Genomic DNA, 26,921 nt, shown 5'->3' with positions numbered 1-26,921 from the left:
TTAGTCGGACAGACATCAGTATTACACAGTTAGAAATTTTGTGTATTTGTGTTAAAAAATATTCGGTTAAATTTTTTGTGTTGATTTTTAACACAGAAATCTGTTAAATCAGCACAAACCGATTGTGTTATTTCACTTGAACTGATTTTTTATGTTAAATGATTAGAGAATCTAGAATGTAACACATTTTTTGTGTTATTCGAAAATTGACACAAAATTTGTGTTGTTTGACTAAATGTTCCCGCGCAATTCTTCATTACTATAGCAAAACAAAGCGTTGTAGCAGCATTGTCTGCAAGGAAATATGGATTGTAATTTATTTACAATTAAATATATACATTTTACAATTAAATTTAGATAACTTTCATATCCTTTTAAACCGATTCAATTGTTCGCTAAATTGACATAACTTCTACTAAGGGTAGATCAGTATACTTGAGTTAGTTAGGTTATGTGCTTATGTTTATTAGTTGATTTTAACACGAAAAATGTGTTAAATTTACACAACTGTTCTGTTAAATGTACATAAATTTTCTGTCAAAAGAACAGATTTTATGTGTTAAATTTTATTTAACATAAAATTTGTGTTAAAGATCAACACAAACGCAATGTGTGGAATTAACACAAAAATTTATGTAGACCGTTTGCAACACACGATTTGTGTTGAATTTAACACAAAATTTCTAACTGTGTAGTCATCGAAATCAAGATTTGGATGAGTTTTGGCTTAGGTCAGAGCAATAATATATGAAATATCCGAGAAAAATATTAAAAACTGAGTTTTTCGAAGTTTTTGCTGACAATATGATTAAATCTACACAACAAGTTAGATGTCATATGCTGATCAAAAGAGACTATGAAGAGAAAGAGTTGGTATGATTTCAGACACATTTTAGTAATTATATTTTTATTTATCCGGAAAAAGTAACATTTTATGTTATTTTTTTAACTTTTAAGTACCGATATTTTTGGAACTAACTAACTGATTTTTATGTTTGAGATGACAATCGGCACATTTTTTTTAATTCTAGAGCTGGTTGAAATTTGGAATAGATTGGTTCAGCTGCTTCGAAGATATTTGGAAAAACCCGTTTTCACCACTCTTTATTCAAAGATGACTCTCAAATAAATTAGCAGATTGAGACGATTGAGGTGGCAATCGACGCGTTTTATAAAGTTCTACACGGAAAAAAAAAATATGGTAAAAATTACAATCTTATAGTAAAATTTACCAACAGATTTGAAAAAATACATTCTGTATTGTAATTATTACTAAACGTTTAGTAAAATTTACTAGTTAGTAATAACTATATAATAAGATATTAAAAACTACTATGCGTAATGTATTTTTTGCTAACACAATTGTATTTTTTACTATCTGTATAGTAAATTCTACTATGTATAGATAAAATTAGAAGTTGGTGGGAATAGCATATACAAATATGTGTTACAAGTTCTGAAACTTTTGTCTAAAGGTTCTGAATATTATTTAATTCTTGCAAATAATATACTAGGGACAAAAAAAAAATCAATTGCATGCACTGTAAAAAATTGAGAGTGAATCCAGAGTGATTATGGATTTTATTTAAATCCGAATTCGCTCTGTCACTTGAAGTACCGGAGTTTAAAAAAAAATCAATCTGCATACGGAGTACACGGAAAGAAATTTCTAGTAAAATTTACGATAATAATTTCGTAATTTGTCCTATTGATTATTGTAGTGGTGGACTAGACTTTCAAAATCGTAATTTTTACGATGTAACGTTAAAAATTTCATTTAAGAATACTTCAGAAAAATAATACCAAGTCTTAAGCTCTCTAGTATAAATTACGATGTGAATATCGTAAAATTTCAAGAAAAACTTTGAATAAAAGAATAAATTAATAATCGTCCGGACGTTGGAATGGAACCAAAGTCCCTTCGAGTGCTAAGCGTCGAACACCTTGGACCATTCGGTCACTGAGGGCTTACACTTTAACAGATTTTTAAGGTCCATATAAACGATTAGAATATACATTCATAAGTCATGAGAGCGCCTCTTGCGGAAGACGCAGTTAATATTTAAAAATTACGATAAATTATCGTAATTTTTCGAGCTTACATCGTATTGTAACAGAGGCAGCACTGTAATATTTATTTTATTCAAAAGTACATAGAAAGATAAATATAGGAATAAATATAGTTTTTGAATTGTAATTTATATTTCTTTTTTTTTTACAATATTAAATTGTAATTTTTGACGTAATTTTTAATCCTAAAAGTATTTGTTAAAATTACGATGTTAAATAATAAAAAATATAACCTATGTAGTAAATTTTGAAATAAGATATTTTAAAATTGACGCTAATAAAAGCATAGTCCACGATTACGATATTAACATCGTAAATTTTGCTAGAATTTTCTTTCCGTGTAGTAAAATTTACTAAATATAACTAAAAATTAATATGCAATATAGGAGATTTTCCATAGCCCATATATGAAAAATTACTAAACGACTTGTAAAATATACTTATCTGTTTATTAATTTTTCACATAACTCATAAGCGTTTAAAGATTACTATCCAAATTTAGTAATTATTCTCATATTTTTTACTTGAATTTACTATATTTTTTTCTCGGTATATGCAACATATACATTGAAATGTATGTTTGTTATATGCAGTTTGGTTTTGATATATCCAGATCTATTTTTTTTTCGAGTGGGTACTTTGTCAATACAAATGTTCCTTAATATGACCCTGTCACTAGTCACAACGTAGTCAAGGCTGTTGGGTCATTTGATGGATAAACAAACAAATCTTGATAAAAATATCAATCTCTTTATGATTATCTTTAGTTACTTTATATAACGACGCAATTATAGAAGGGGCACGAGTTCACACAAAATGTAGTGGGGACAATTAATATAACGTGTCCTTTAAATTATTGGTAATCCATATAGTAGTTAGTCAAAGTATCGATAGCTTCTGAATAAATGTAAGTAAAAAAATATATTTTGAACCAAAATAAATATTATTTTGTATTTGAATTACAATTCGACTTCTGATACTTGCAAAAAAATATTCTTTTTTTTCAACACGGCAAAATTTTAGCATTGCTACTGCATTAAGAAAAAGACAATTCAAATTAAAGTAATTATTTTAGTTGTGGTCATAAATACTCAAAATGAGTAATTTTTAGACCTGATGAAAATTTGATTTTTGAAAATCGGACCGAAACTAATAACTTTCTTCTCTTTGAAAACTTATTATTTTTTTAAAGGGAAGTTAAATAAGTTATATCTAATAAGGTACCAGCGGGTAATAAGGCCTACCTTACGAACAAAAAATTATACTTTTACAAAAACCATACGAGTAGGCCTTATTTTACTACGATAAGGTAATAAGGCCTACGGGTTAAACAAACTGGAATATTCGAGAAAAATTTTTATATGTAATGATATAAAATTATTTATAATTATATATAAAAAAATGGCCAAATATAATCATACATAATTATGTCTAATTATATATAATTATATATGTATATATGTAGAACATTATATTTAATTATATATACAAAAAATTTCTCGGAATAGTATTATATATATAATTCTATATAATTATACATAATTATATATGATCATATATAGTTGTATATAATTATATATGATTATATATAAACATTTTTTCTCGGGTAGTTTAACTGTACTTAATAAAATTGGTATTAGAGATGAATCATCACTAAAATTTATGTCTAATTATATATAATTATATATGGATATATATAGAACATTATATATAATTATATATACAAAAAATTTATCGGAATAGTATTATATATAATTCTATACAATTATACATAATTATATATGGTCATATATAATTGTATATAATTATATATGATTATATATAAACATTTTTTCTCGGGTAGTTTAACTATACTTAATAAAATTGATATTAGAGATAAATCATCACTAAAATTTAGCAACAATACTTTTTAAGAGTCAGAAGACTAGATTGTTTTTTATAATTTCTTCACTTAGGCCTTATTACCCGCAGGTACCTTATAAATTGTTTTTTCTTAGTGCGGTGTTGTTTTAACGCCCTTTTCAGAATTAAATTTTACACCGGAATAGCGTTGACATATTCATATTTTTTTTTTTACAGTGTAGCGAAAGATTCACTCATCTACTATACAAAATGTTTAACATAAAGATATTTTTATTGGCAGTTTTGGTAATGGCTTTGTTTGCTGCCGAAACTCATGCATGCGCTGGACTTGGCGAAGCAGTACGAACAAATAATTATTATTATTATACATAAATTCTATATTATTTTATATACTGAATTGAGTATATAATTATTAACTATATTTTTTATATTTTTTCCAGTGTACAACTGACAGCGATTGTTGCAGTGGTAATACATGTAAAGATTTCTTATTCAAATGTACAATTTAAGTTATCTTAAATTAACTTTGAATTCCATTTCAACCCAGTTTATAAATATATTTGTTTTAAATTTATAACAAAATAATTACGACTATTTTTTGTATGAGGTCTGGTTTTATTGTAAACATATGTAAATTATGTCCAACGAAATTTAAAAGTACCCGTGAAAAATGAATCATACATGGCCGTATATGGCTCATACGTGGAGCATATATGGCCATGCATGACTGTATTAAAAAAGTTGGTATGTCCATGTATGGTCATATATGCTCCATATATGGCAATGTATGACCATATATGCTTCATATATGAGCCATATACGGTCTTGCATGGCCATGAATGATTCATTTTTTACCAGAATGCCCGCCTCGAACGCTCGTCCTGTGATAAATGAACCATACTTGACCATGCATAGGCGTATATGGTTCATATATGGTCATACGTGGGCAGACATACTTTTTCAATAGTCATGCATGGCCATATACAGTCATATAAAACCATGCATGGCCATACATTTAAACTTTCTGTTGTAACTGTCTAATTTTGTTTTATTCTGACTTTAATGTAACTTTTTTTGTTTTAAATTTGAATAAACTATATTTCAATTGAATCAATTTTGACTTAAATGAAACTTTTTTTAACTTAAATTTAGGTAAAATTATTTAAATTGACGAAATTCTGACTTAAATGTGACTTTTTTTGTCTTAAATCTAAAGGCGATACAGTCAAATTGAACCAGTTTTGACCTCAACGTGACTTATTTTGTCTTAAATCGATCCTAACTAAGCCACAAAAAGTCAAATCTAAGTCAAATGTTATGCAGATTTTACGGACTAAAAAAATTAAATTAATTGAAATTTGAAGGATTTTGACTTAAATTTTAATTCATAATCAAGATTTTTTTTTCGACCCGGGTAAGGATGTTCAGGAAGTGAAAGAAACTTAGTTAGTAAAAAATGGGCGGAAACAAACAGTAAAAGAGAAGCGAAAAATAAAAAGTAGATCCTTGTAAAACACTATGAGTGATACAAGTTAAAAATCATAATAAATAATAAATATATTATAAAAAAATATTGTGAACGATACTTATAGATGAGATAATTGTAGAATAGTCAATAACGTCATGATATTCGAAGTATAGGTATAGAATAAGGTGATTTGTAAATGAAAAATATTTATTATGTATCATGTAACATATTTTATTCAAAAATAAATATACAGTCTGAAAAATTGTTGTCGATTTCCCGGATCGAAATATTTGGTCTGATTTTAGTCTCATTGCACTGCATTTGGACTAATTGGTCTGTATTTGTACTAGTTGATCTTTTTTTGATCTTTTATAAAAATTTTAAGCTGTTTTTGATCTGCTGTTTTAAAAAACAATTGCGTTATGGGCAGACCAAACTAGATTAATTCTGGACCTTAGAAAAATTTAGGTTCTGAAATTGTGCAAGAACAAAACTAGATTAAATCGTGGACTTATAATAATTTCATTTATGTCTAGAAAAAATTTATAAAAAGTATTCTAAGATCTGGAATGAATTTTTTTTTTGTTTACCATTTACTTAGTGTCTTTTGTTTAAAAATGTCGGCAGTTGATGATTATTTGAGAGCTATATTTTTTAGTTGTCTTGATAGGATATTAATAATATTTAACGAAAGTAGTAAAATTGCCGTTAAAATCTCAACAAAAATTTCTTCAATTCACTGAATAAAGTCGAAAAATATTCTGAGATTAAAAACCATATCAAAATATTCATCTGTGATATTGTAATACGAAATAGCGACAGCACGTTTTAAATATCAAGAAAATTTAAATAATCCTCTATATCTAGATGTTCCCGAATCACTTTCCATGAGCAGTAAGTTTAATTGAACTTTATTCATTCTTGTTATTTTTAATAAATCATGTAGTAATTAATTTTGTCCACAAATAGAAATATTATTTTTTTTTTTAATTATTTTTTGAATTCAAATTTATTGCTTTTATATAACGCTTTTAATGAAGCAAAGAATTGAAAAAAAATTTAGTCACGTAATTTTTTTTTTTAAATTAAGATTATTCAGTGTCGCAAAATCTTTGAGTTTCTTAGAATAATTTATTTTTTAATGGCAAGGTTTTTCACCAATTATTCTTTAAATTAAGATTCTCTTTCATTTTGAATATAAACTTATAATAATAAATTTCTGTATTAATAAAAAAATCTAACAGATGATGATAAGGAACTGAATGAGTTGGAGGTAGAAGAAGCCAGAGGAAAATAGCTGATTTTTCTCAGAGTGTATGTTCAAAGAAAATCTCAGTTACTAGGATGCACTGTCAGAAGAAAAGAAGGAGGATAAAGTTAAATTTTTTTTAAGTAATGTCTATATGTTAATTGAGGCTAATTTATTTATTAAATAAATATTATTTTATATCAATGTGTAAAAAAATATCAAACTTTCATTCATTTTTTGTTTTTATTATTTATCATTATAATTATAAAAAAAAAATTTTAATCTGTTTTTGATCGAATATTGATCAAAATCAGACTAAAAATAATTGACAGAAAAAGTCGGATTTTGAAGTAAATAAGAATAAAAACAGACTAAAAATGATTGAAAATAAGTCTGAAAATAGTCTAAATAAGGAATAGTAAGGGCAAAACTAGATTAAAATTCACATATTAATTAAATATAAAAAAAAATAAAATTAAATAAAAATAATTAAAAATTTTTAGTTGATTAAAAACAGATCAAATTTTTCGACCCGGGTTATTTTTAAACATTTTTTTACTTAAGAATATATTTATTTTTTGCCTTTACTTACTGCATGCGCAATTGCAATTTATGATATTAATTATGACATATTTATGCATTCATGATAAGAAATTAAATACTTCAGATAACAATTCTTAAGAAGTTTTATGTAATTTTTGTATGAAGGTCGTAAAAATATTTTCGCAATTAATTTAACATAGTATAATTTATCTGCAATATTACACTGTCTATTTGTTTTTTAAAGTCAATTAATAATGATAATAAATATAAAGGGGAATGGTGGATTTGGGTGATTGTAGTTGTGAATATGTAGTAATACTTACTATCGAGACTAATCCTCTTACTTTAGTCAGTACGATACCAGACACCATGAAGAAAACAACTCGTAGTATGGACATCGTTATTGTTGGTGGTGGTTTGGTATGAATTATTATTTTTATTTTTTTTACTTAAAATTTTATTTTAATTATCAATAATTATAATTATTATGAAATATTGATATCATTAACGATATTTTTTAGGTGGGAGGATTATCTGCTTGTGCTCTCGCTAAACGTGGTCATCGTGTTCGTGTTTACGAGTATCGATCTGGTCAGTTTTTTTTATTAAAGTTCTTAAATAAATTTAAAAAAATAAAAATAATAATAATAATAATGACCAAAGGAAACAAAAATTCATTTTTTAAATTACTAAAGAATATATTATCAGCTTGTTTTATTTATTTATTTTTTTTAATGCCGGTGCTAATAGTGTAGATAAGTGTAAATAATATACAAAACAAGAACCAAATTTATGTACACGTGAAAAAAAACATATGGAACTTGAATTTATAAAAAAATTTCGGAAAATTTTTTAGCTTTCATTAATTTTTTTACAATAGGGCTGCCCGTTTCGAAATAACTGTTCAAAATTTTATTAAATTTGGCATATTATCACGGAAAAAACAGAATATTACAAATTACTAAATAATAGTAAAAAGTGAAATCTGTTATCAATAATTAGAATTATGTGCTTAATGCAAAGTAGTTTACTAATTTTTGTAGATTTATAAAAACTACTATCAATTATTTCAAAAAGTAACTAGATATTATTACTTTTAGGTATAATACGTGACTTATTAGTGAAAGTTAATTAATTTATGGCATAATCTATTAAAAAATAATGATTGGTCAAATTAAGAACTGGTATCTTAGATACTGACTTTTCCAGCCGAAAATTGAAAAAGTTACAAACTTTTATTTTATAAATTCGATATCACTGATCAATTATTAGCTTAAAATATCATTTATTCATCATTAAAAATTAATTTACAATATACATAAATCGAATAAGTGGTAAATGATAAAATGAAAAATTCGTATACTAGATACTGATTTTGTTGCTCATAAAAATACCGAAAATTTTTAACTCTTATTTTATAAATTCTATCCCATTGACTAATAATGAATATAAAATGCTATTTATTCGTTATTATAAATTAATTTATTATATAAATATATCAAATAAGTGGTAAATAATAAAATGAAAAATTCGTATACTAGATCTTTATATATTAATGTGTACGTTTACTATTTTTTCGGTTCCTCATTTTAAAAATTTTTGTATGGTTATTTGAATAGTAATAACTGTAGATACCAATTTATCGATTCGTTTTCATATTAATTTTAATATACGAAATTACAAATTTTGCTCTTCTATGTGGATCAAATTTTAATATGAATAATAACCATTTCGTAGTATATATAATGATCCTGGTTTTATATTAGTTTCGAATATACTAATTTTAAGTCGAAAATAAACTACAAACTATTCAAATTTTAAGCATTATTTTTCTCCGTGTCATAGATTATAAGAAAAATCGGTCTGTCGGTTGACTCTGCGGGCCAGCCCCAAAACTTCCCGCCTATTTCGAGCTCCTTGAGCTCAGAAAATTGTTGTAGATACATTTTCTCTTCGAGCTCGAAAATACTTTTGTATGCCTTTGTTTTCGAAAGAAAACGTTTTTTACGATTTTTTCTCAAACGATATCTCTCGAACGAATAAACCGATTAAGACGTTCAAGGCGACAATCGACATGTTTTATTGAGTTCTGTAACTGATCAAATTTTTGAATTGATTCATCAAGTCATTTTTGAAATACTTTCAAAATACTAAAAAAAAAAAATTTGAAATTAATCGAGTCAGTCATTTCGAAAATATTTGGAAAAAACCATTATCCACGATTTGTTTCTCCCGCGATATCTCTCGAACAAATTAACCGATTGAGATGTCTAAGGCGGCAATCGGCGCGTTTTATTGAATTCTAGAGCTGATTAAAATTTGAAATCGATCGCGTCAGTCGTTACGAAATATTTAGAAAAAACTGTTTTTCACCATTTCTTTCTCCCGCGATAACTCTCGAACGAATTATCCGATTTTGATGTTTGAGGTGGCAATTGACGCGTTTTATTGAGTACTAGAGCTGATTAGATTTTAAAGTCGATCGTATAAGTCGTTTTTGAGAAATCAATAAAAAACTAAAAAAAAAATTTTTTTTTTTTCGTAATTCGCCAATATTTTCGAGTCTATTCGATCGAATAATCTGAAATTTTCAGGAAAGTTGGAGGTCAACAAGCTCTTTCGATTGCCACCTCAACCATCCAAATCGATTCATTAGTTCAAAAGTTACAAAGAGTTTACATACATACACACACACACACACACACACACACACACACACACACACACACACACACACACACACACACACACACACACACACACACACACACACACACACACACACACACACACACACACACACACACACACACACACACACACACACACACACACACACACACACACACACACACACACACACACACACACACACACACACACACACACACACTCGGACATCATTCTGAAAATAGTCAGAATAGCTTCCTAGGACCTCAAAACGTCGACATCTGATGAAAACTCGATTTTCGAAAATCGGAGTGAAAACAATAACTTCCCGAAATTTTTGAAAATCGTCGATTTTCTTAGCGGGAAGTTAAAAATTGTTTCTTAATTAATTTTTATCAGAAAACGTCAAAATTAATAAATAAAAGAAGAGAACTCTACTTTCATTTCGATTCCTGAACGGCTTTTTACCTATGCAGTAGGTGGTCCAAAAAAACGACGAATTTTTTTTTCGAGTCTCTTATGAAAATTTGTTGATTTACCATGTTTTAAGAAGCCTCTCTGAAAATCAACGCGATAAAATATTTTCAAGAGGTCGCTCGCGAATTCGAAAATATCACAAATGATCGAAATTTAAATTTTTATTTTAAATTTTTTTCTTTCTCGTGGCAGCAATAGTTTGTATTTCTGAAATCATGAATACGCTGAAAATCTAAGCTCAAAATTTAAATATTTAAACCTCGCTCAAAAATTTTGAATATTTCCGAGTGCTGTCTTTTGAACGTTTTCGAGCGACCCGAGAATATTGATAATAAAGCTTCTCGACTTTTTCGCCATCAATTTGCATCACAATGAATGGAAATATAACCCGAGAAATATAAATAATAAGTTACTTACATACTTTTTTATTTTTTAATTCAATTTTTAGGTTTTGTCGCTTATTCAAAACTTGTCAAATTTTATTGTTTAAGATTGTCCTTTATATTTTTGGTTATGCAAAAGTTATATTTTAGTGAAATGACAATAATTGAGTTATAAAAAAATACAAAAACTAATTCGAAGTATTAGTCACATATTATCAGTTAACATTCAAAATTCTTGAGCGCCGTTTAAATATTTAAATTTTGGGCTTATATTTTCAACGTGGTGATGATTTTACAAATACAAACTATTGCTGCCACGAGAAAGAAAAACATTTGAAATAAAAATTCAAATTTCAATCATTTTTGATATTTTCAAAATTCGTGAGCGACCTCTTGAAAATTTTTTATCTGATTTTTGGAGAGGCTTCTTAAGACATCATAAGCCAACAAATTTCTATAAGAGACTCGAAAAAAAAAATAGTCGGTTTTTTTGGACCACCCTAATATAATATATATTTTAAAGACATCAGAATTGAAGAAGCCCGAGGTCAAAGCATTGATCTTTCTCTGTCATATCGTGGTCGTCAAGGTCTCAAACTGATTGATCTTGAAGACAAAATTGTTAATCATCACGGTATTCGTATGCGGGGTAGAATGCTCCATGGTAAAGATGGAAGTCTTAAGGAAATGATTTACGACAGCGTGAAAAAAAATGTAAGCCTTATTAATTTCTTTTAATGAATTCATTTTGTTAATTTTTAATATATAATTATTTTAAGGCACTCTATTCTGTTAGTCGGATGTACATGAATCAAGTTCTTCTTGACGGTAAATTATATTTTATTATTATTACTATTGAATTTTAATAACTTATGTGCTTATACATCTGAGTTACAAACAAGAACAAAGGATATAAAATGACTAACGAGAAAAGACGGAGTCATTTTACATCAAGCTTAAAGAAACCTTATAAAACGCGATATCATATTTCTTCATCCCTTCATCCACTCGGAACGACAAGATATTTTAATAATATGAAATAAAAAATATTTTTTTTTTTGTAAACGAAAAAAAAGCAACAATTTAAAAATTTAGGTTATTAATACTTATTTGTTTTATTATATATCTTTCTCCAAGATGAAAAAATATGAGTATCAATAGATTGTGTTACTTATAAAAACCACGAGTATTTTAACAAAGAATCGAATTTCAATGTATCAAATATAATTATTTCTCTTATTTTTTTTTATTGATGATCAACTGGTTGGCATTCAAACCACAGCTGCTGATAAATATCCAACAGTAACTTTGTTCTTCAATCATAAACTTCTAGAAGCTGATCTGGATCTTGGCAAATTGAAATTTTTGAAGTAATTATAATTTTTTTTTTTTCAATTAGTATTAAATATTTTATTTGTTTATTAAGCTAATAAACTATTTTTGGTAGCACAAAAAAACATGAAATAATTGAAGTAGAAGCTGATTTGATAATTGGAGCAGACGGTGCTCATTCTACGGTACGTAAAATGATGTTGAAAAGACCTGGTTTCGATTTTTCACAAACTTATATTGAACATGGTTATGTTGAGATCAATATCCCGCCGCGAATGATTGATGATAATCGTCCTGAACGTGGTCATGAGGTAAAATAATATATTTTTAATTTATTGTATCACGTTGTTAATTCCAAAAGGACATATTTATAAACGCCCTTTTGGGGTCTTTTCCAAACTATGTCTTGCTGCTCAATTCTTGAGAAAGACGATAGTTGAAAATAGTTGCTCGTGGCTTGCTCAAGATCTACTCAAGGCTCAAAATTAACCTCGAGCCTTGAGCAGAAATGATGCAGGAAATGTGCCAGAAATTTTTCAACTGAACTGTATCTAACACGGAAAGAAAATTCTAGTAAAATTTACGATAAAAATATCGTAATTTGTCCTATTGATTATTGTAGTGGTGGACTAGACTTTCAAAATTGTAATTTTTACGATGTAGCGTAGGAAATTTCATTTAAGAAATAATACTTCAGAAAAATAATACGAAGTCTTAAGCTCTCTAGTATAAATTACGATGTGAATATCGTAAAATTTGAAGAGAAACTTTAAATTAAAGAATAAATAACAATCGTCCGGACGTTGGATTCGAACCCAAGTCCTTGCGAGTTCGAAGTGTCGGATGCCTTGGACCACCCGGCCACTGAGGGCTTACACTTTAAATTATTTTTAAGGTCCATATAAACGATTTGAATATACATTCATAAGTCATGAGAGCGCCTCTTGCGGAAGACGCAGTTAATATTTAAAAATTACGATAAATTATCGTAATTTTTCGAGCTTACATCGTATTGTAACAGAGGCAGCACTGTAATATTTATTTTATTCAAAAGTACATAGAAAGATAAATATAGGAATAAATATAGTTTTTGAATTGTAATTTTTATTTCTTTTTTTTTACGATATTAAATTGTAATTCTTGAAGTAATTTTTAATCCTAAAAGTATTTGTTAAAATTACGATGTTAAATAGTAAAAAATATAACCCATATAGTAAATTTTGAAATAAGATATTTTAAAATTGACGCTAATAAAAACCTAGTCCACGATTACGATATTAACATCGTAAATTTTGCTAGAATTTTCTTTCCGTGTATCTTCAATATTCTTGTGTCAATGCCTTAAACAAGTCATGCGCAAGTCTTGACGACGATTTCTTGATACACGATCTTGCGCAAGAGCCATATGTAGAAAAAGACACTAGTGACTAGGGATTTTACTCAAGGCACTGGCACCAGAATCTTACTCAAGCATGTGTTACTTGGGATACGCTCTTCTAACTCTCAAAATATGTTTTCTAATTTTCAGTTTTAGCATAAATCTATAATAAGATTAGCAATAAAAAAAAAATTAGGCGCTTTTTTGGCTTTAAATTTAGACACTAAACCCAAAACGGCGTATAAAAAAAATTTGGATTTAATCAGAGTATAAAATTAATAAAATTTTTTTTTTTTTTAGTTTTGTATGAGTTCAAATCATTTACATATTTGGCCGCGAGGTACATTTATGATGATAGCTATGCCAAATGATGACTATTCATTTACTGGAAATATTTTCGCTCCACTTGAAATTCTTAATGGTCTTGACACACCAGAAAAAGTTATTGATTTTTTTAATAAACAATTTCCTGATATAGTTCCGCTTATTGGCGGTAATCAGAAACTTATTGATAATTTTTTTATGGTTAAACCGAAATCTCTTATTTCAATAAAATGTAATCCTTATCATATGGGAAAAAGTTTAATTTTGGGCGATGCTGCACATGCGATGGTACCTTTCTATGCCCAAGGAATGAATGCAGTAAGTATTATAAATTGATAAAAAGTTATAAGGTAGACGAAGTACTTAAAATAGCAATCTCTACTATTTTTCCTTTACTGGAAAATTAAATAAGGTGAGTAGGTCACCGGTGTTCTAGTTGCACTGTAAAAATTTTTGAATTGAAAACGATCCCTGATATCTTTACACGGTATTCTTGGTATCAATTTACGGTGTGAAATATCAAGCAGTGTACACGGAAAAAAAGTATAGTAAAAATTACAATACTATAGTGAAATTCACTAACAGATATAAAAAAATAAATTCTGAATTATAATTATTACTAAACGTTTAGTAAAATTTACTAGTTAGTAATAATTACATAATAAGATATTCAAAATTACTATGCGTAATGTATTTTTTGTTAAGACGATTATATTTTTTACTATTTGTATAGTAAATTTTACTACGTCATAGCCTACTTTCATACTCTTACAACCAATAACAATTACCCCAGTTTTCGTTGGTTACGTGAAGTATACGATGTGCTTCCTTACAAGTAAGTTTTATTTAAATAATATATTTTTAATCAGTATAATATTATCTGATTATAATCGTATTCATCATTAGTATTTATCAATTAATTAATTTCAAGTTCGAATCACATTTACCACGCTAATTATTAATTTATTATTTATATTTCAATATTTTTATAATTACACACGGAGAAAAAAGTACAGTAAAAATTACTAACAGATATAAAAAAATATATTCTGTATTGTAATTATTACTAAACGTTTAGTAAAATTTACTAGTTAGTAATAATTACATAATAAGATATTCAAAATTATTATGCGTAATGTATTTTTTGCTAAGACGATTATATTTTTTACTATTTGTATAGTAAATTTTACTATGAGTACTATTAATAAATACTAATTTAAGACAATAAATTTTCTAATGCAATATAGGATTTGTTACTATACAACATATTAAAAATTACTATACGCAATGTATTTTTTGCTAACACGATTATATTTTTTTACTATCTGTATAGTAAATTCTACTATGCATAGATAAAATTAAAAGTTGGTGGGGATAGTATATACAAATATGTATTACAAGTTCTGAAACTTTTGTTCAAAGGAGACATCGGGCCGTCAGACATAGGAAAGGACTCGCGCGCGGGAGATCAGGGTTCGATTCTCGGTTGAAACAAGTTATTTTTTAAAAAACAAAAGTCGACACCAACACTAATGCAGATGACATAAATAACAATAATAATCAAAATGTCAGCAATAATAATAAAAAGTTAAAAGCTAATAAAAATTTAATTTTATTTTTTTCCATTCTAATATAGTAAAATTTACTAAACGGAATTGTAAAATTTACTAAATAGGAATAATAAAATTTACTAAATATAACTAAAAGTGAATATGCAATATAGGAGATTTTCCATAACCAGTATATGAGAAATTGCTAAACGATTTGTAAAATATGCTTATCTGTTTATTAATTTTGCATATAAATCATAAACGTTTTAAGATTACGATAAAAATTTAGTAATTATTCTCATATTTTTAGTAAAATTTACTATATTTTTTTCTCCGTGTACTACGAAATCTAATATGGTTAATAAATTTTCTTTGTAGGGGAGAGTGGGGTCAATTGAACTAAAAATACTTAGACATTTTTTTTTTTTTATATAAATAAAAGCAAAAAGATATATCTTTTACCCTACACCGTGGGCTCAAAACTTTTTACAGTGTGTATACCTTTACGGATCTTGATTATTGTAAATTTACATTATTTTTTACGGCGTAAAACATAAAAACGTTAATTTGTATCATTAAGTCAATGGTTTTTTTTGTACGTCTCGTTCTGAAGTTTAAAATAGACAACACTTTTTCAACTTTCTTTCAACACTTTTTTTTACACGGGTTGTTGATTAAATTATTTACGCACTTTTTGAACAAAACTTGCATCAGAAATTTCTTAAATATACTCACGCTTAACATAAATATTTATGTTATGTTGTGGCATATCATATTTATGTATAGCATTAAAAATAAAATTTTTATATATACAGGCTTTCGAAGATATTCTTATACTCAATGAACTAATGGATCTTTATAATGAAGATATGTCACAAGTATTACCAGCTTTTTCAAAAAAACGATCTGCTGATGCTCATGTCATTTGTGATCTTGCAATGTATAATTATATTGAAGTAAGTATTTAAATATTAACATCTAAAAAAATTATTTCAACTCTGCATTTTTGAATTGTCATTATAGAAATCATTGACATTATTATAAATATATTTATCATAGATGCGAGAGCTTGTATTAAAAAAAACATTTCTTTTACGTCGTACACTTGACACATTTCTTCACAAGATGTTGCCAAATAATTGGTTACCTCTCTACCATACTGTTCATTTTACTCGAATGGGATTCCGTGATTGTGTTGAAAATCGTGCTTGGCAAGATAAAGTAAGATAATTTTATTATTTGTAGTTTTTTAACATAAGTAGTTACGTTTTATTTATGAAGCTGGAGGTAGCGGCCAGCAATTTGTTGCGTGGCCGCTACTTATTCCGGCCGCTAGCTTCAGCCTCATGTTTTATTTCATGTATTTTAATTTCTTTCAAAATCTGAATTAACGAAAGATTAAAAGAAATTTTGCCACAGCCATATCTTATCTATTATAAAATTTTCAAAACTGATTACATATTTGAGATCTTTTTAGAGAAGTATTGATTTTAATTTGTACTTTTTTATGATTTCCGAAATTTCATTATGATTGTAAGTTTAATTTTAGAATAATTTTAAATGTAATTTAAATTTGCACTAAAAAATGTTTCTTTACGTTTTTTTCTTTTTTTTTTTTTTTTTTTTTTTTTTTCATATTCCAAAGTTACTAACATCAAAAATTTGAATAAAAAAATATCTCGAGATTAAATATTATTATTTTTTTTTTTAAATTAAACTCAAAATCTCTTCCGAAAAACTTTCAAAATCTTATCATAGTTTTCTTTATATTTTTCATCATATCGAGGTTTTTTAGAAATAACAAAATTGCGAGAGACATACGATAGTAATAAAAAAAAAATAAAACAAAACAGAGTAAATAATTTGATAAAAAATTGAATTTAAAACAAAACATATCAAATAGGGAAAGGGGGGCTAAATGGGCCCCTAAAAGTTTGGGGATCCATTCACCCCTACATCATTCGTGGCACTCAAAATTTTAGGGGGTATATTTTGCCGCCCCCTGCTTCCCCTAAGTTAAGTTGTGATCTTTGAGTTACGGACTGCAGATTGTTGATTAATAAAAGTTATTTAATTATTATAATTACATTTTTATTTTTCAGGTTCTCCAAAGATGTATGTGGTTTTTATTTGCGGCTATAACAATTGGTATTCTCTTTACTTCATTAAATACAGCCTACTGGCACAGAGCATAATTTTTTTTTTTCTAATAATTTTCATCGTTTCTTGACGGATCCGAATTACGGTAAATTTCCATAATTTACTGCATATTGACGAAATTAACCTTAAAATACTATTTTTCCACAACAATTTTGCCGCATTTTACTGCAATTTACGGTAATTTTCCATGATAGACGGTATTTTAAGGCAATTTACCGCAATATCTAGCATTTTTACTGTAAGCACTGTATCCTTTTTTTATTTTTGTAGTTATATAGTATAATACTTTACTTTAGGTAAGATACCACAGGCTTACCGCAATTAACGGTAAATTGCCTTCCTTTTACCGCAAATTCGCGGAAAAAATGCCGTACGCAAAAAAATGAATTATAAAAATTAGTAATTGATAACTAAAAATTTAGAATGTGGTCACAATTTAATATCATCTCAAACAGTAATTTCGTGGTTTTATTGAATATATTATAATGATCTTAATTTAAATATTTAAATTTAAAGTATTTATGGGGCATTTCGCGCCAAATTGGACGGTTTTAAGAATTTTAATTTTTAATTTTTGTTATTTTTTGACATTTTTTAGGACTTATCAAAAAACTCATCCTCCTAATTTTTGATATTTTTTTGATAATTGGTTCAAAAGATGGTTTTCTCATGGTTTTTTGTTGTACTTTTAGAAAAAAAATACAAATAATTTTTTAGAAAAATTTTTCTGCATTATGAGTTTTAAAACTTTAAAGTCGTTTTCTGAAAATCATGCATATTTTAATTTTCCTGAAAATGTGTCTCAACAAATTACTATCTATTCCACAACTTTTCAGATGGTTCCGGTCGTGGGACCTCCGCGGCTACTATTTTTTTTTCGACTATTGAAAATTAAAAAAATTTTATTTTTATAATTTAAAAAATTATAATAATTTAACGTTTCAGCTCCAACATTCGATGTTTGGAGCATTTAAGTTTATAGTAAAAAAGTAAAAAAATATTCAGTATGATAAATGAAATTTTCAATGTCAAACAATTAATTTTATGTACAATGGTATATAATTATTACTTTCTTCAAATTTTTGCAAAGTATATTTCAAGCGCATCAGTTTTTATACTTTGAAACAATAAAATTTTAGTTATGTTTGTAAGCTTTTAGTCTATGTGAACCCTAGCAGATTTGAATTGCGGTAAATTACCGTAAATAACCGTAATTTACAACGCTCGGAAGAGTTTGTGTGATTTACCACAATTTACAGAAAATTGCCGTAAATTACGGTAGTTTACGGTAAATGACAGTAAAACCCGTATTTACGGCAAATTTACGATAAAATTGCATCAATTCGCCGTAAAATTTACGGCAATACTGTAGTGTTTTTACCCCAAATTTACGGTATTCAGAATCATTGCCGTAAAAATACGGCATTTTACCGTAAACTGCGGTTATCTACCGTAATTTGCGGTATTTCACGGTAAAATACGGTATTTTCCGTAAAATATGGTAATTTACCATAATTCGAATCCACTAGGGAAACAATTAACCTAAAATGTTACTGATGCGCGGCTATATCTATATGGCAAGATGACATATTTTATCATTTCAAACAATAAAATTTAAAAACCAAAAGTGACTATTTTTTTTTCATATCAATATATTTTAAAGAATCATTCTTATACTTTTTCGCTTTCAATATTATATTATTTATAAATTACCCTCTTTGATGCGGGTTTATCGTTCAAACAATAAAAATTTATTGAAAATCCGAATAAAATTTGTCATTTATTTTTTTGCGTGCGTACTTTCGTTGCGAAAGTCCGGTAATTTACCGCAAAAGACCGCAATTTTTCCTAATGCCGTAAATTGCGGTTATTCTCGTAATTTACCGTAATCCAGATCCACCAGGACTGCCCGCTCTATAATATAATAATAATATTCTTCGTCCTTCATTAATAGTTATACTAAAAAACATTCCGTACTATTAATTTAAAAATAACAAATCATATAATATTACTGTAGTCTAGAAGTAACAATTATTTTTTTCTTAAATAATTAATTAAATGTAGTTATCATTAAACGTATAAAATTAAAATATATATTAAATTTGAAATAGCATTTTAATATGAACTATAGGTTCAACTAGGTCACTTGATATTAACTAAGCACTTTTGTACTCATGTTTTTATGCTATAAAATAAAAAAGCCTTGATAATTATCATATTAAGTGTTTATAAATTTTTTCTCATCCCATACTCAATGAATATATAATAAAATTTTATTTAAATATATTACAAATATAAAAAAAAAAAAACTTTTATTCTATAATCAAACTTGTATCTTTAGCATTCTTTAAATAATTGTATTTTTGTGTTTCAAAAAAATCCAGCAAACGTTCTTTAAATAGGCCATGGTATTTATCTATTTCTTGACGAGTTGGCTCAGTGATTTTTGGAACCTCTAGAGGTGCTCCCACTACAATAAATTATTAAAATTTTCTTTTGCAATACTTGAATAATACTTTATAACTATTATCAGGGTTGCGAATTCTTTAATGAGAATATTTGCAATTAAAAATTAAATTTTTAATCCGTAATTGAAATTATATCGATTAAAATTACGAAATTAATTTTTGATTCAACAACTTGAATTGAAAAATTAATTTTAATTTAGAAACGTTGAGATTAAATATTAAAAAATTAATTTTAATCCAAAGACGTGGGATTCAAAATTTAAAAATTAATTTAACACGTGAAATTAAAAATCGAAAAACTAATTTTTAATCAGACAAGTGAAATTAAAAACTAAAGAATTAGTTTTTAAATTGACACGTGGGTTTCAAATTTCAAAAATTAATTCTAATTCAGAAACGTGGGATTAAAAATTAAAAAATTACTTGTTAATTCCAACATGTGGGATTAAAAATTGGAAATTACTTCTTATTGACAGCACTTATAACAGGAAGTAATACTGTTTTATTTGACCAAGTTTAAATATTTTTAAACTTACTCTTGATCATCAAATATAATAGAATTTGAAATAAAAAGATCATTCATAGTTGAGAAATTTAAAATTAAATTTTTTGAATGATTTTCAGTGTAAACAGAGAATTCAAAATTAAAACAACACTAAACCGATATTCGAAATTTAAAATTTTTTATTTGGTTTTTGATACGAAAATAGAAAATTAAAAAACGAAATGTAATTTTTTGATCCGATTTAGCTATGGCTAATTAAAATTTTTGATTTACTTTCCAATTATTTAATATGGAATTTAAGATTAGAAAGAAATTTTTTGATCTGGTTTCCCGAATTGAAATGGTTCATTTATTTTAAAACGTAAATTTAAAAACTAAGCTATTCCATTTTAACGCTACTTCACAAATTAAAAATTTGAAATTTAATTTTTAATTCAAAAATGTAGGATTGAAAATTAAAAAATTATTCTTTTTTCAAAGATATTGGATTAAAGATTGAAAAATAATTTTTAATTTTTTGTTTTTGGATTATGAAATATAAAAAAAAATTTAATTGAAGCACTACGCAATTATAAATTAAATGCACTATTTGCAACCCTGACTATTATATATTATTTTTTTATAATTTGAAACAATTATATTACCAACAACTGAGATCGGTCTTCTATTGGGTACAATACCAAATGTATATTGAAATAATCCACGACCTTTAATATATACTGGAACTAGTCCAGTAAATTTTCTCACAATCTCTTGAAATTTATATAGCAATGAATTTTTTTTAGCGTGGAACTGATCATATATATCTGTTTCTCCAAATGAAAAAACGGGTACCAATGGCGCGCTATTAACAATAATTTAATTAATAAAAATAAATACTAGACTGGACCAAAAAATCGACTATTTTTTTTTTCTTTCGATACTGAGAAAATATTATTTCTGATGACCAAAAAAAATTATTGTGCAAGCTTGAGCCCTTTACATTGATCTTAAGAAATATATCGTTACGACAATTCGTTTTTTGACAGAAATTTCATTTTTTATCCGAAACTCGTAAATCATCTATCTGAAAAATTTGATCAATGTATATTCTTAAAAGAAATTGAATTCCCTACGAAAATCTCTCTCAGTAAATTGACGTAACCCTAGTAAAAATAATTTAGACTTTACTCGATTTCTGACCAGTAACTGGCCAGCGATCCCGGCTAAAAAACAGAAATCCCGCCACCTACAACTAAGGCGTACACATTGGTCACACTAATATATTTTCTGTACTAGTGTGTATGTATGTGTTTATTTTTTTCTGCTAAACCTATATGAAAAATTGCTAAAATAAATATTAATAAGCAGTGGAAATACTATAAGTCAACACTTGTGTGCGTTAATATGTAAATAATTTTTTGTGACAGATACTTGAAATCTACGACATTTAGCGCCTATAGCCGGCAGCTAAAAATATTAGATAAGATACAGCTGGTAAAAAAGATACCTAATCGTTCTAAAGGTGACGTCATCGTTGGATCAAAAAATATTTTTTGGTTACATGTGCGATAGCAAACGACCAAAAAATATCGAAGTAACTTAACGAGCCATTTTGTGACAAAATTTATCATCATTTTAATTCGTCCACTTACCGACTTCTCTTTAATTTTCAACAAATACTCAAAACAATCTTACCAAATAAATAAACGCGGATTTATAACCTGCCATTTATAGGCACTAAATGTAGTAAATTTCAAATATCTCTCACGAAACTAATGTATTTATCTAGTACGATCGAGTCTAAGACGCTCGCACTCGATAGATAAACTACTGTTATGATAAAGAATTAATAATATACACATTAAAAAATGGAATCAATGAAAAAAAGGAATACAATAAGTGAATTGCGACTATGGGCAACAGAAACAAATATTGTAAATTGTCATTTAAACGAATTATTAAAAACTGGGAAGGACGAAGTCGAAAAAAGGAATAATTAAAAAGAAAAAATATTATATATTATTATTAATAAAATTCTAATTATAATTTATTTTTAAAAGTGCGATTTAATGATTATATTTATTTTTAAAATATAATGATGTTACCGGCTTTGTAGTCTAACATTCATAAATTAAACTTTGATTTTTAGAGTCAATGAAAGACTCAATAAATAAATTTTATAATAGTTTTGTTTGTGAATCATTATTTTTATTTTAAGTTATAATTTTATATCTCAGTTAATTAATTTTTAATGTCTGTCAATGCAGATCAATATTTATCTATTGATCTATATATATCCATGTTTCAGGTTAGATTTATCTATCTATTGTATATAAATTTTTGGAGTAATTTTGAGAAAGGTACATTAATTTGAATTAATTATTAATTTGTTGGTATTTTTTAAAAAATCGTTTTATTTTTTTGAAGAACTGATAATTTTAATAACCTCAAAACCTAAAATTTTAAAGTGACCGTTTTTTCAAAGCCGCCATGTTTCTCTTGGATCTCTAGTAAAACTGGCCAGTTACTTGACAAAAACTCGATATTCCACTGGCCAGTTTCTGGCTTAAGCCGAGTAAAACTGGCTAGTTACGAGACAAAAACTCAATTTCATTTCTACTAGGGAAAACGAGCCGTTGCCTTGTAACCGTGCCTTAAATATTGATTTGTTTTTTAAATTCTTTGTTTCTATTTTGCATTTTTGTAACTACTGGAAATATTAAATTTTTTTTTAGTCAAGATACATTTTCTTAAAGGAAATTTAATGATCTACGAAAAAGGTCTCTTAACATTTTTTGCAAAATTCACTCCTTCGAAAGTTATTCAGGTTATTTAAGTCGTTTAGACTCAACTTCAATCTTGAATAACTTTTGAAGGTATGAATTTAGCCAAAAATGTTAAGAGACCTTTTTTGTAGAGCATTAAATTTCCTTCAAAAATATGTATCTTGACTAGAAAAAATTTTAATACTTGTAGTAGTTACAAAAATTCAAAATAGAAACAAAGAATTTAAAAAACAAATCAATATTTAAGGCACGGTTACAAGGAAACGGCTCGTTTTACGTCAATTTACTAAGAGAGATTTTTTGTAGGGCATTCAATTTCTTTTAAGAATATACATTGATCAAATTTTTCAGATAGATGATTTACGAGTTTCGGGAAAAAATGAAATTTCTATCAAAAAACTAATAGCCGTAACTATACACTTCTTAATATCAATATTAAGAGCTCAAGCTTGCACAATAATTTTTTTTGGTCATCAGGAATAATATTTTCTCAGTATCGAGAAAAAAAAATAGTCGATTTTTTTGGCCCAGTCTATAATGAATACTATCTAGAAGTGTGTGAGTAATTCGAAATTTCGAACAGTTCGAATTTTTATCATTATTCGTAAAATCTTTGAATCATTCAGAAATTCGAAATATTCGATTCAAATCCAATTCGCATACTCCTAATAAATAATTTAATACTAATTAATAATAATAATACAAACCCTGTTTTTAAAGCCATCTTAATAAAACCTCTTCTTTTATTGTAAATAATACGGTAAGTTGATGGTTTACAATTCAAAGCTTCAACAGCTCCCCCAACCATTAATACAACAGCTTTATTAAAATCTTCAGAATCTTTTTTCTTATAATTCAATAAATATTCGATACTTTCAGCACTTGAACCACAAGCTCCTAAAAATTTCAAATAATTCTTAAATTTTTAATTATTCACAATTTATCACAAATAAATAATTACTTACCGCAGCAATACGCGAATTCTCTAAAAAATGGTACCATAAAATGTTGATTAAGTGTGAGCATTTTAGGCTCGAGACCAGGAAACAGTTTTTTAAAATCTAAAACATCTGTTGCAAATGCCGCAAAAGCACCGGATGCCAACATACCATGAGGATATGAACAAAATAAATAATTTTTTGACGGATCGAGATCCACAGTCTTATAAAGTTTTACTGGAAAATAATCACGATAATAATGCCACCACCTACAATTTCTTAAACGTAAAGTCCATCGTCTTCTATTTTGAAAATTAATTATTATTATTATTATTATTATTATTATTATTATTATTATTATTATTATTATCATTATCATTATTATTATTATTATTATTATTATAGCCCTGGCTAATTATTTCCATAATTTACCGTAAAACGCAGTATGTCTACGTCAAGTTTACCACCATTTACGATAATTGACGGAAATTTTCAGTAACTTAGGGGAATGTGGGGCAAAGTCAGTCACCTAAAATTTTAAAAACTTTAAAAATTATGAGGGCCCCTCAAAATTTTTTATACGTCAATAAATCCAGACGGATAATAAGCTTATGAAATTTTTTGCATAATGAGGGATAAAATAGATCACCAAAACTGTTCATTAATATAATTTATCAAGAAAGTTAAAGATAGAGGAGCCTGGGACACGACGGGCCCCTTAAGCCTGTTTGTTCTTTTTGTGGCTTTCAACTATCAAATTTGTTTATTTTCCGTCTATTTTGAAAGAATCAGTGGAAATTTTACAAAAAATCGAAAAAAAAAAATTTTTTCTGGGTCGCGTCGGCACCCTTCTCAAAAAATTATAAAAAAAAATTTCTTTTTTTATTTTTCGTCAAGTTATGACCTCTATAATTTTTTTATAATATTTAAGGCCAATATGTAATATGTGGGGTGAAATGGACCACTCGAAAAAAAATTGAAAACGGAAAATAAAAAAGTAAAAAATTTTTTCGTTACAATTTTTTTTCCGAGTGGTCCATTTTGCCCCACATGTCCAATATTTGCCTAGAATATGATAAAAACATTACAGAGGTCATAACTTGACGGAAAGTAAAAAAAAATAAATTTTTTACCTAATTTTTGAGGGGGGCCCACTCTGCTTCTAATTTTCGATTTTTCAATTTTAATCGACGCAGTATAATGAAGTGGAAATAAGTGTCAAGGGTCTAAACATAAGTGAACGCGATGAAAAAATTAACGATATTATTATTATTTTCCTTGAGGAGCCCACTCTGCCCCACCCTCCCCTACAATAATTTACGGTATTTTACAGCATTTTCGTCGTAAACATCTGTGTTTTTTAACTTTGCAGTAAATTATCGGTATTTAGTGCAAATTTACGGCAAAAGTACTACACTTTTACTGTGAAATACTGGAAAGTTACCGTAAAACACCGTATTGTACCGTAAATTGTGGTATGTTACCGTAAATTCGGAACCGCCAGGTAAAATAAATTTAAAACATAAAAATAAACTATTTATAAACTATAAAATTAAATAAACTTACGCACGTCCACCTTTATTACACGTATCTTTGTCATAATATAACCATGCGAAATAAACAATAAGTAAATATCTCATCCATTCAGTAAAAAAAATTAAATAAATAGTCGAGAGCCAGCCAATAAAACCACCAAAAGCAAGAACAAAAATCCATGCTGCAGCAGCAAGTGTTTGCAGTCTTCTTTCTAATGGCACTCGAAATGGTGCAAATTCAATACCAAGTAACTTCATTACATTTAAATAAAAACTCTTAAAAATATTTTTCACTTGTTTTAAATAATAAAATGGTTTTCTTAATACTTCATAGCAGACTTCAACAATTTTTGAATTATCAATAAGTGTTCATTGTTTACTCATGTACTTTATCACCTGTAGTGTTATCAAATTTTATTTCAAGTGTATAGATAATGGAAATGTTTAAGTTTTAAAAATATATTCAAGTATTGAGTTCAGTAATTCAATTAACTAAATTGTTAATTTAATTTTTAAAAATACGGTTTACAAAAAAAAGAAAAAAAACGATTAATCTAAAGAATTTTAAATAAATAAAGTGATAATATAAACTAACTCTACGAACACTCGCGGCACATGTGTATATTTTAAAGGACAAATTTAGCGGTCTGCTTAGTTATCTGTTCTATATATACATATATATTATTTACACATCGGACATTATGTTTACTAGTAAATATGACGATAACAACTTGAATAGTAAAAAAAAAACAAAAATAAATTATGAAACCACTTGACAATTTTACACAACTACGCTATTTTTTTCAATAGCCACTGTGTTAAGACTCGAACTTTGTATTTGAGACTTAGTTCTTTGTGACGATAACTTTTATCTTATTCATCATCAGGTATACTAAAATAACTTATTACATTTCGACCGATTTTATTCATTTATATTATTATTATTATTAATGTTATGATAATTTAATTATTAATTTAATAACTGTACCTCAACACTTGTCGTAAAAAAAATTCATACTACTGTAGATAAGACAAATTATTATTCAGTTTTTTTTTTTTAGTAAATAATGGATAATACTTATAGTTTTAACCTTGTAATTTTACAAGTAAATATATGATGAAGTTTAATTTTTTTCATTTGAATAATCTTGTGTTGATCGCGTAAACTTTTTATGATCATTTCATTGTTCAATTTAAAATTTTCAATTTATTTTGTTTACTTGATTAATTTATGCTGATA

General features: G+C 26.9%; 2 protein-coding genes and 1 long non-coding RNA gene across 3 annotated transcripts; 2 read left to right on the top strand and 1 right to left on the bottom strand.

Annotated features, from left to right (window-relative positions):
- Positions 1 to 4,155: 4,155 nt before the first annotated feature.
- Positions 4,156 to 5,047, top strand: LOC128668399 (uncharacterized). The gene is made up of 2 exons (XR_008404140.1): positions 4,156 to 4,272; positions 4,374 to 5,047. It is a non-coding gene; the product is annotated as an uncharacterized LOC128668399 (long non-coding RNA).
- A 2,513-nt stretch (positions 5,048 to 7,560) lies between these two features.
- LOC103572923 (kynurenine 3-monooxygenase) lies at positions 7,561 to 19,611 on the top strand. The gene is made up of 10 exons (XM_014439448.2): positions 7,561 to 7,613; positions 7,715 to 7,784; positions 11,247 to 11,437; positions 11,503 to 11,551; positions 12,006 to 12,093; positions 12,171 to 12,366; positions 13,734 to 14,075; positions 16,123 to 16,263; positions 16,367 to 16,528; positions 17,410 to 19,611. The coding sequence occupies exons 1-10, from the start codon at positions 7,563 to 7,565 to the stop codon at positions 17,500 to 17,502; spliced, it is 1,383 nt and encodes a 460-aa protein (XP_014294934.1). The 5' UTR covers positions 7,561 to 7,562; the 3' UTR covers positions 17,503 to 19,611.
- A 104-nt stretch (positions 19,612 to 19,715) lies between these two features.
- Positions 19,716 to 26,648, bottom strand: LOC103568751 (2-acylglycerol O-acyltransferase 2-A). Its single transcript, XM_014439449.2, has 5 exons — positions 25,713 to 26,648; positions 24,174 to 24,448; positions 23,916 to 24,105; positions 21,085 to 21,284; positions 19,716 to 19,937 (listed from the first exon to the last, which is right to left on the bottom strand). The coding sequence occupies exons 1-5, from the start codon at positions 25,937 to 25,939 to the stop codon at positions 19,780 to 19,782; spliced, it is 1,050 nt and encodes a 349-aa protein (XP_014294935.1). The 5' UTR covers positions 25,940 to 26,648; the 3' UTR covers positions 19,716 to 19,779.
- Positions 26,649 to 26,921: the final 273 nt, after the last annotated feature.

The sequence above is a fragment of the Microplitis demolitor genome, chromosome 8 (assembly GCF_026212275.2).
Source record: "Microplitis demolitor isolate Queensland-Clemson2020A chromosome 8, iyMicDemo2.1a, whole genome shotgun sequence".
Lineage (NCBI taxonomy): Eukaryota > Metazoa > Arthropoda > Insecta > Hymenoptera > Braconidae > Microplitis > Microplitis demolitor.
This window is presented reverse-complemented; position numbering and strand designations above follow the sequence as displayed.

Coding starts and splice junctions, on each gene's coding strand:
- LOC103568751 (XM_014439449.2), bottom strand. CDS start 25,939: ATGAAGTTACTTGGTATTGAATTTGCACCATTTCGAGTGCCATTAGAA. Junction 24,449..25,712: donor TGTAATAAAGGTGGACGTGC/GTAAGTTTATTT, acceptor TTTTCAAAATAG/AAGACGATGGACTTTACGTT. Junction 21,285..23,915: donor AAGATGGCTTTAAAAACAGG/GTTTGTATTATT, acceptor TATTGTTAATAG/CGCGCCATTGGTACCCGTTT.
- LOC103572923 (XM_014439448.2), top strand. CDS start 7,563: ATGAAGAAAACAACTCGTAGTATGGACATCGTTATTGTTGGTGGTGGT. Junction 7,785..11,246: donor TGTTTACGAGTATCGATCTG/GTCAGTTTTTTT, acceptor TATATTTTAAAG/ACATCAGAATTGAAGAAGCC. Junction 12,094..12,170: donor GGCAAATTGAAATTTTTGAA/GTAATTATAATT, acceptor TATTTTTGGTAG/CACAAAAAAACATGAAATAA.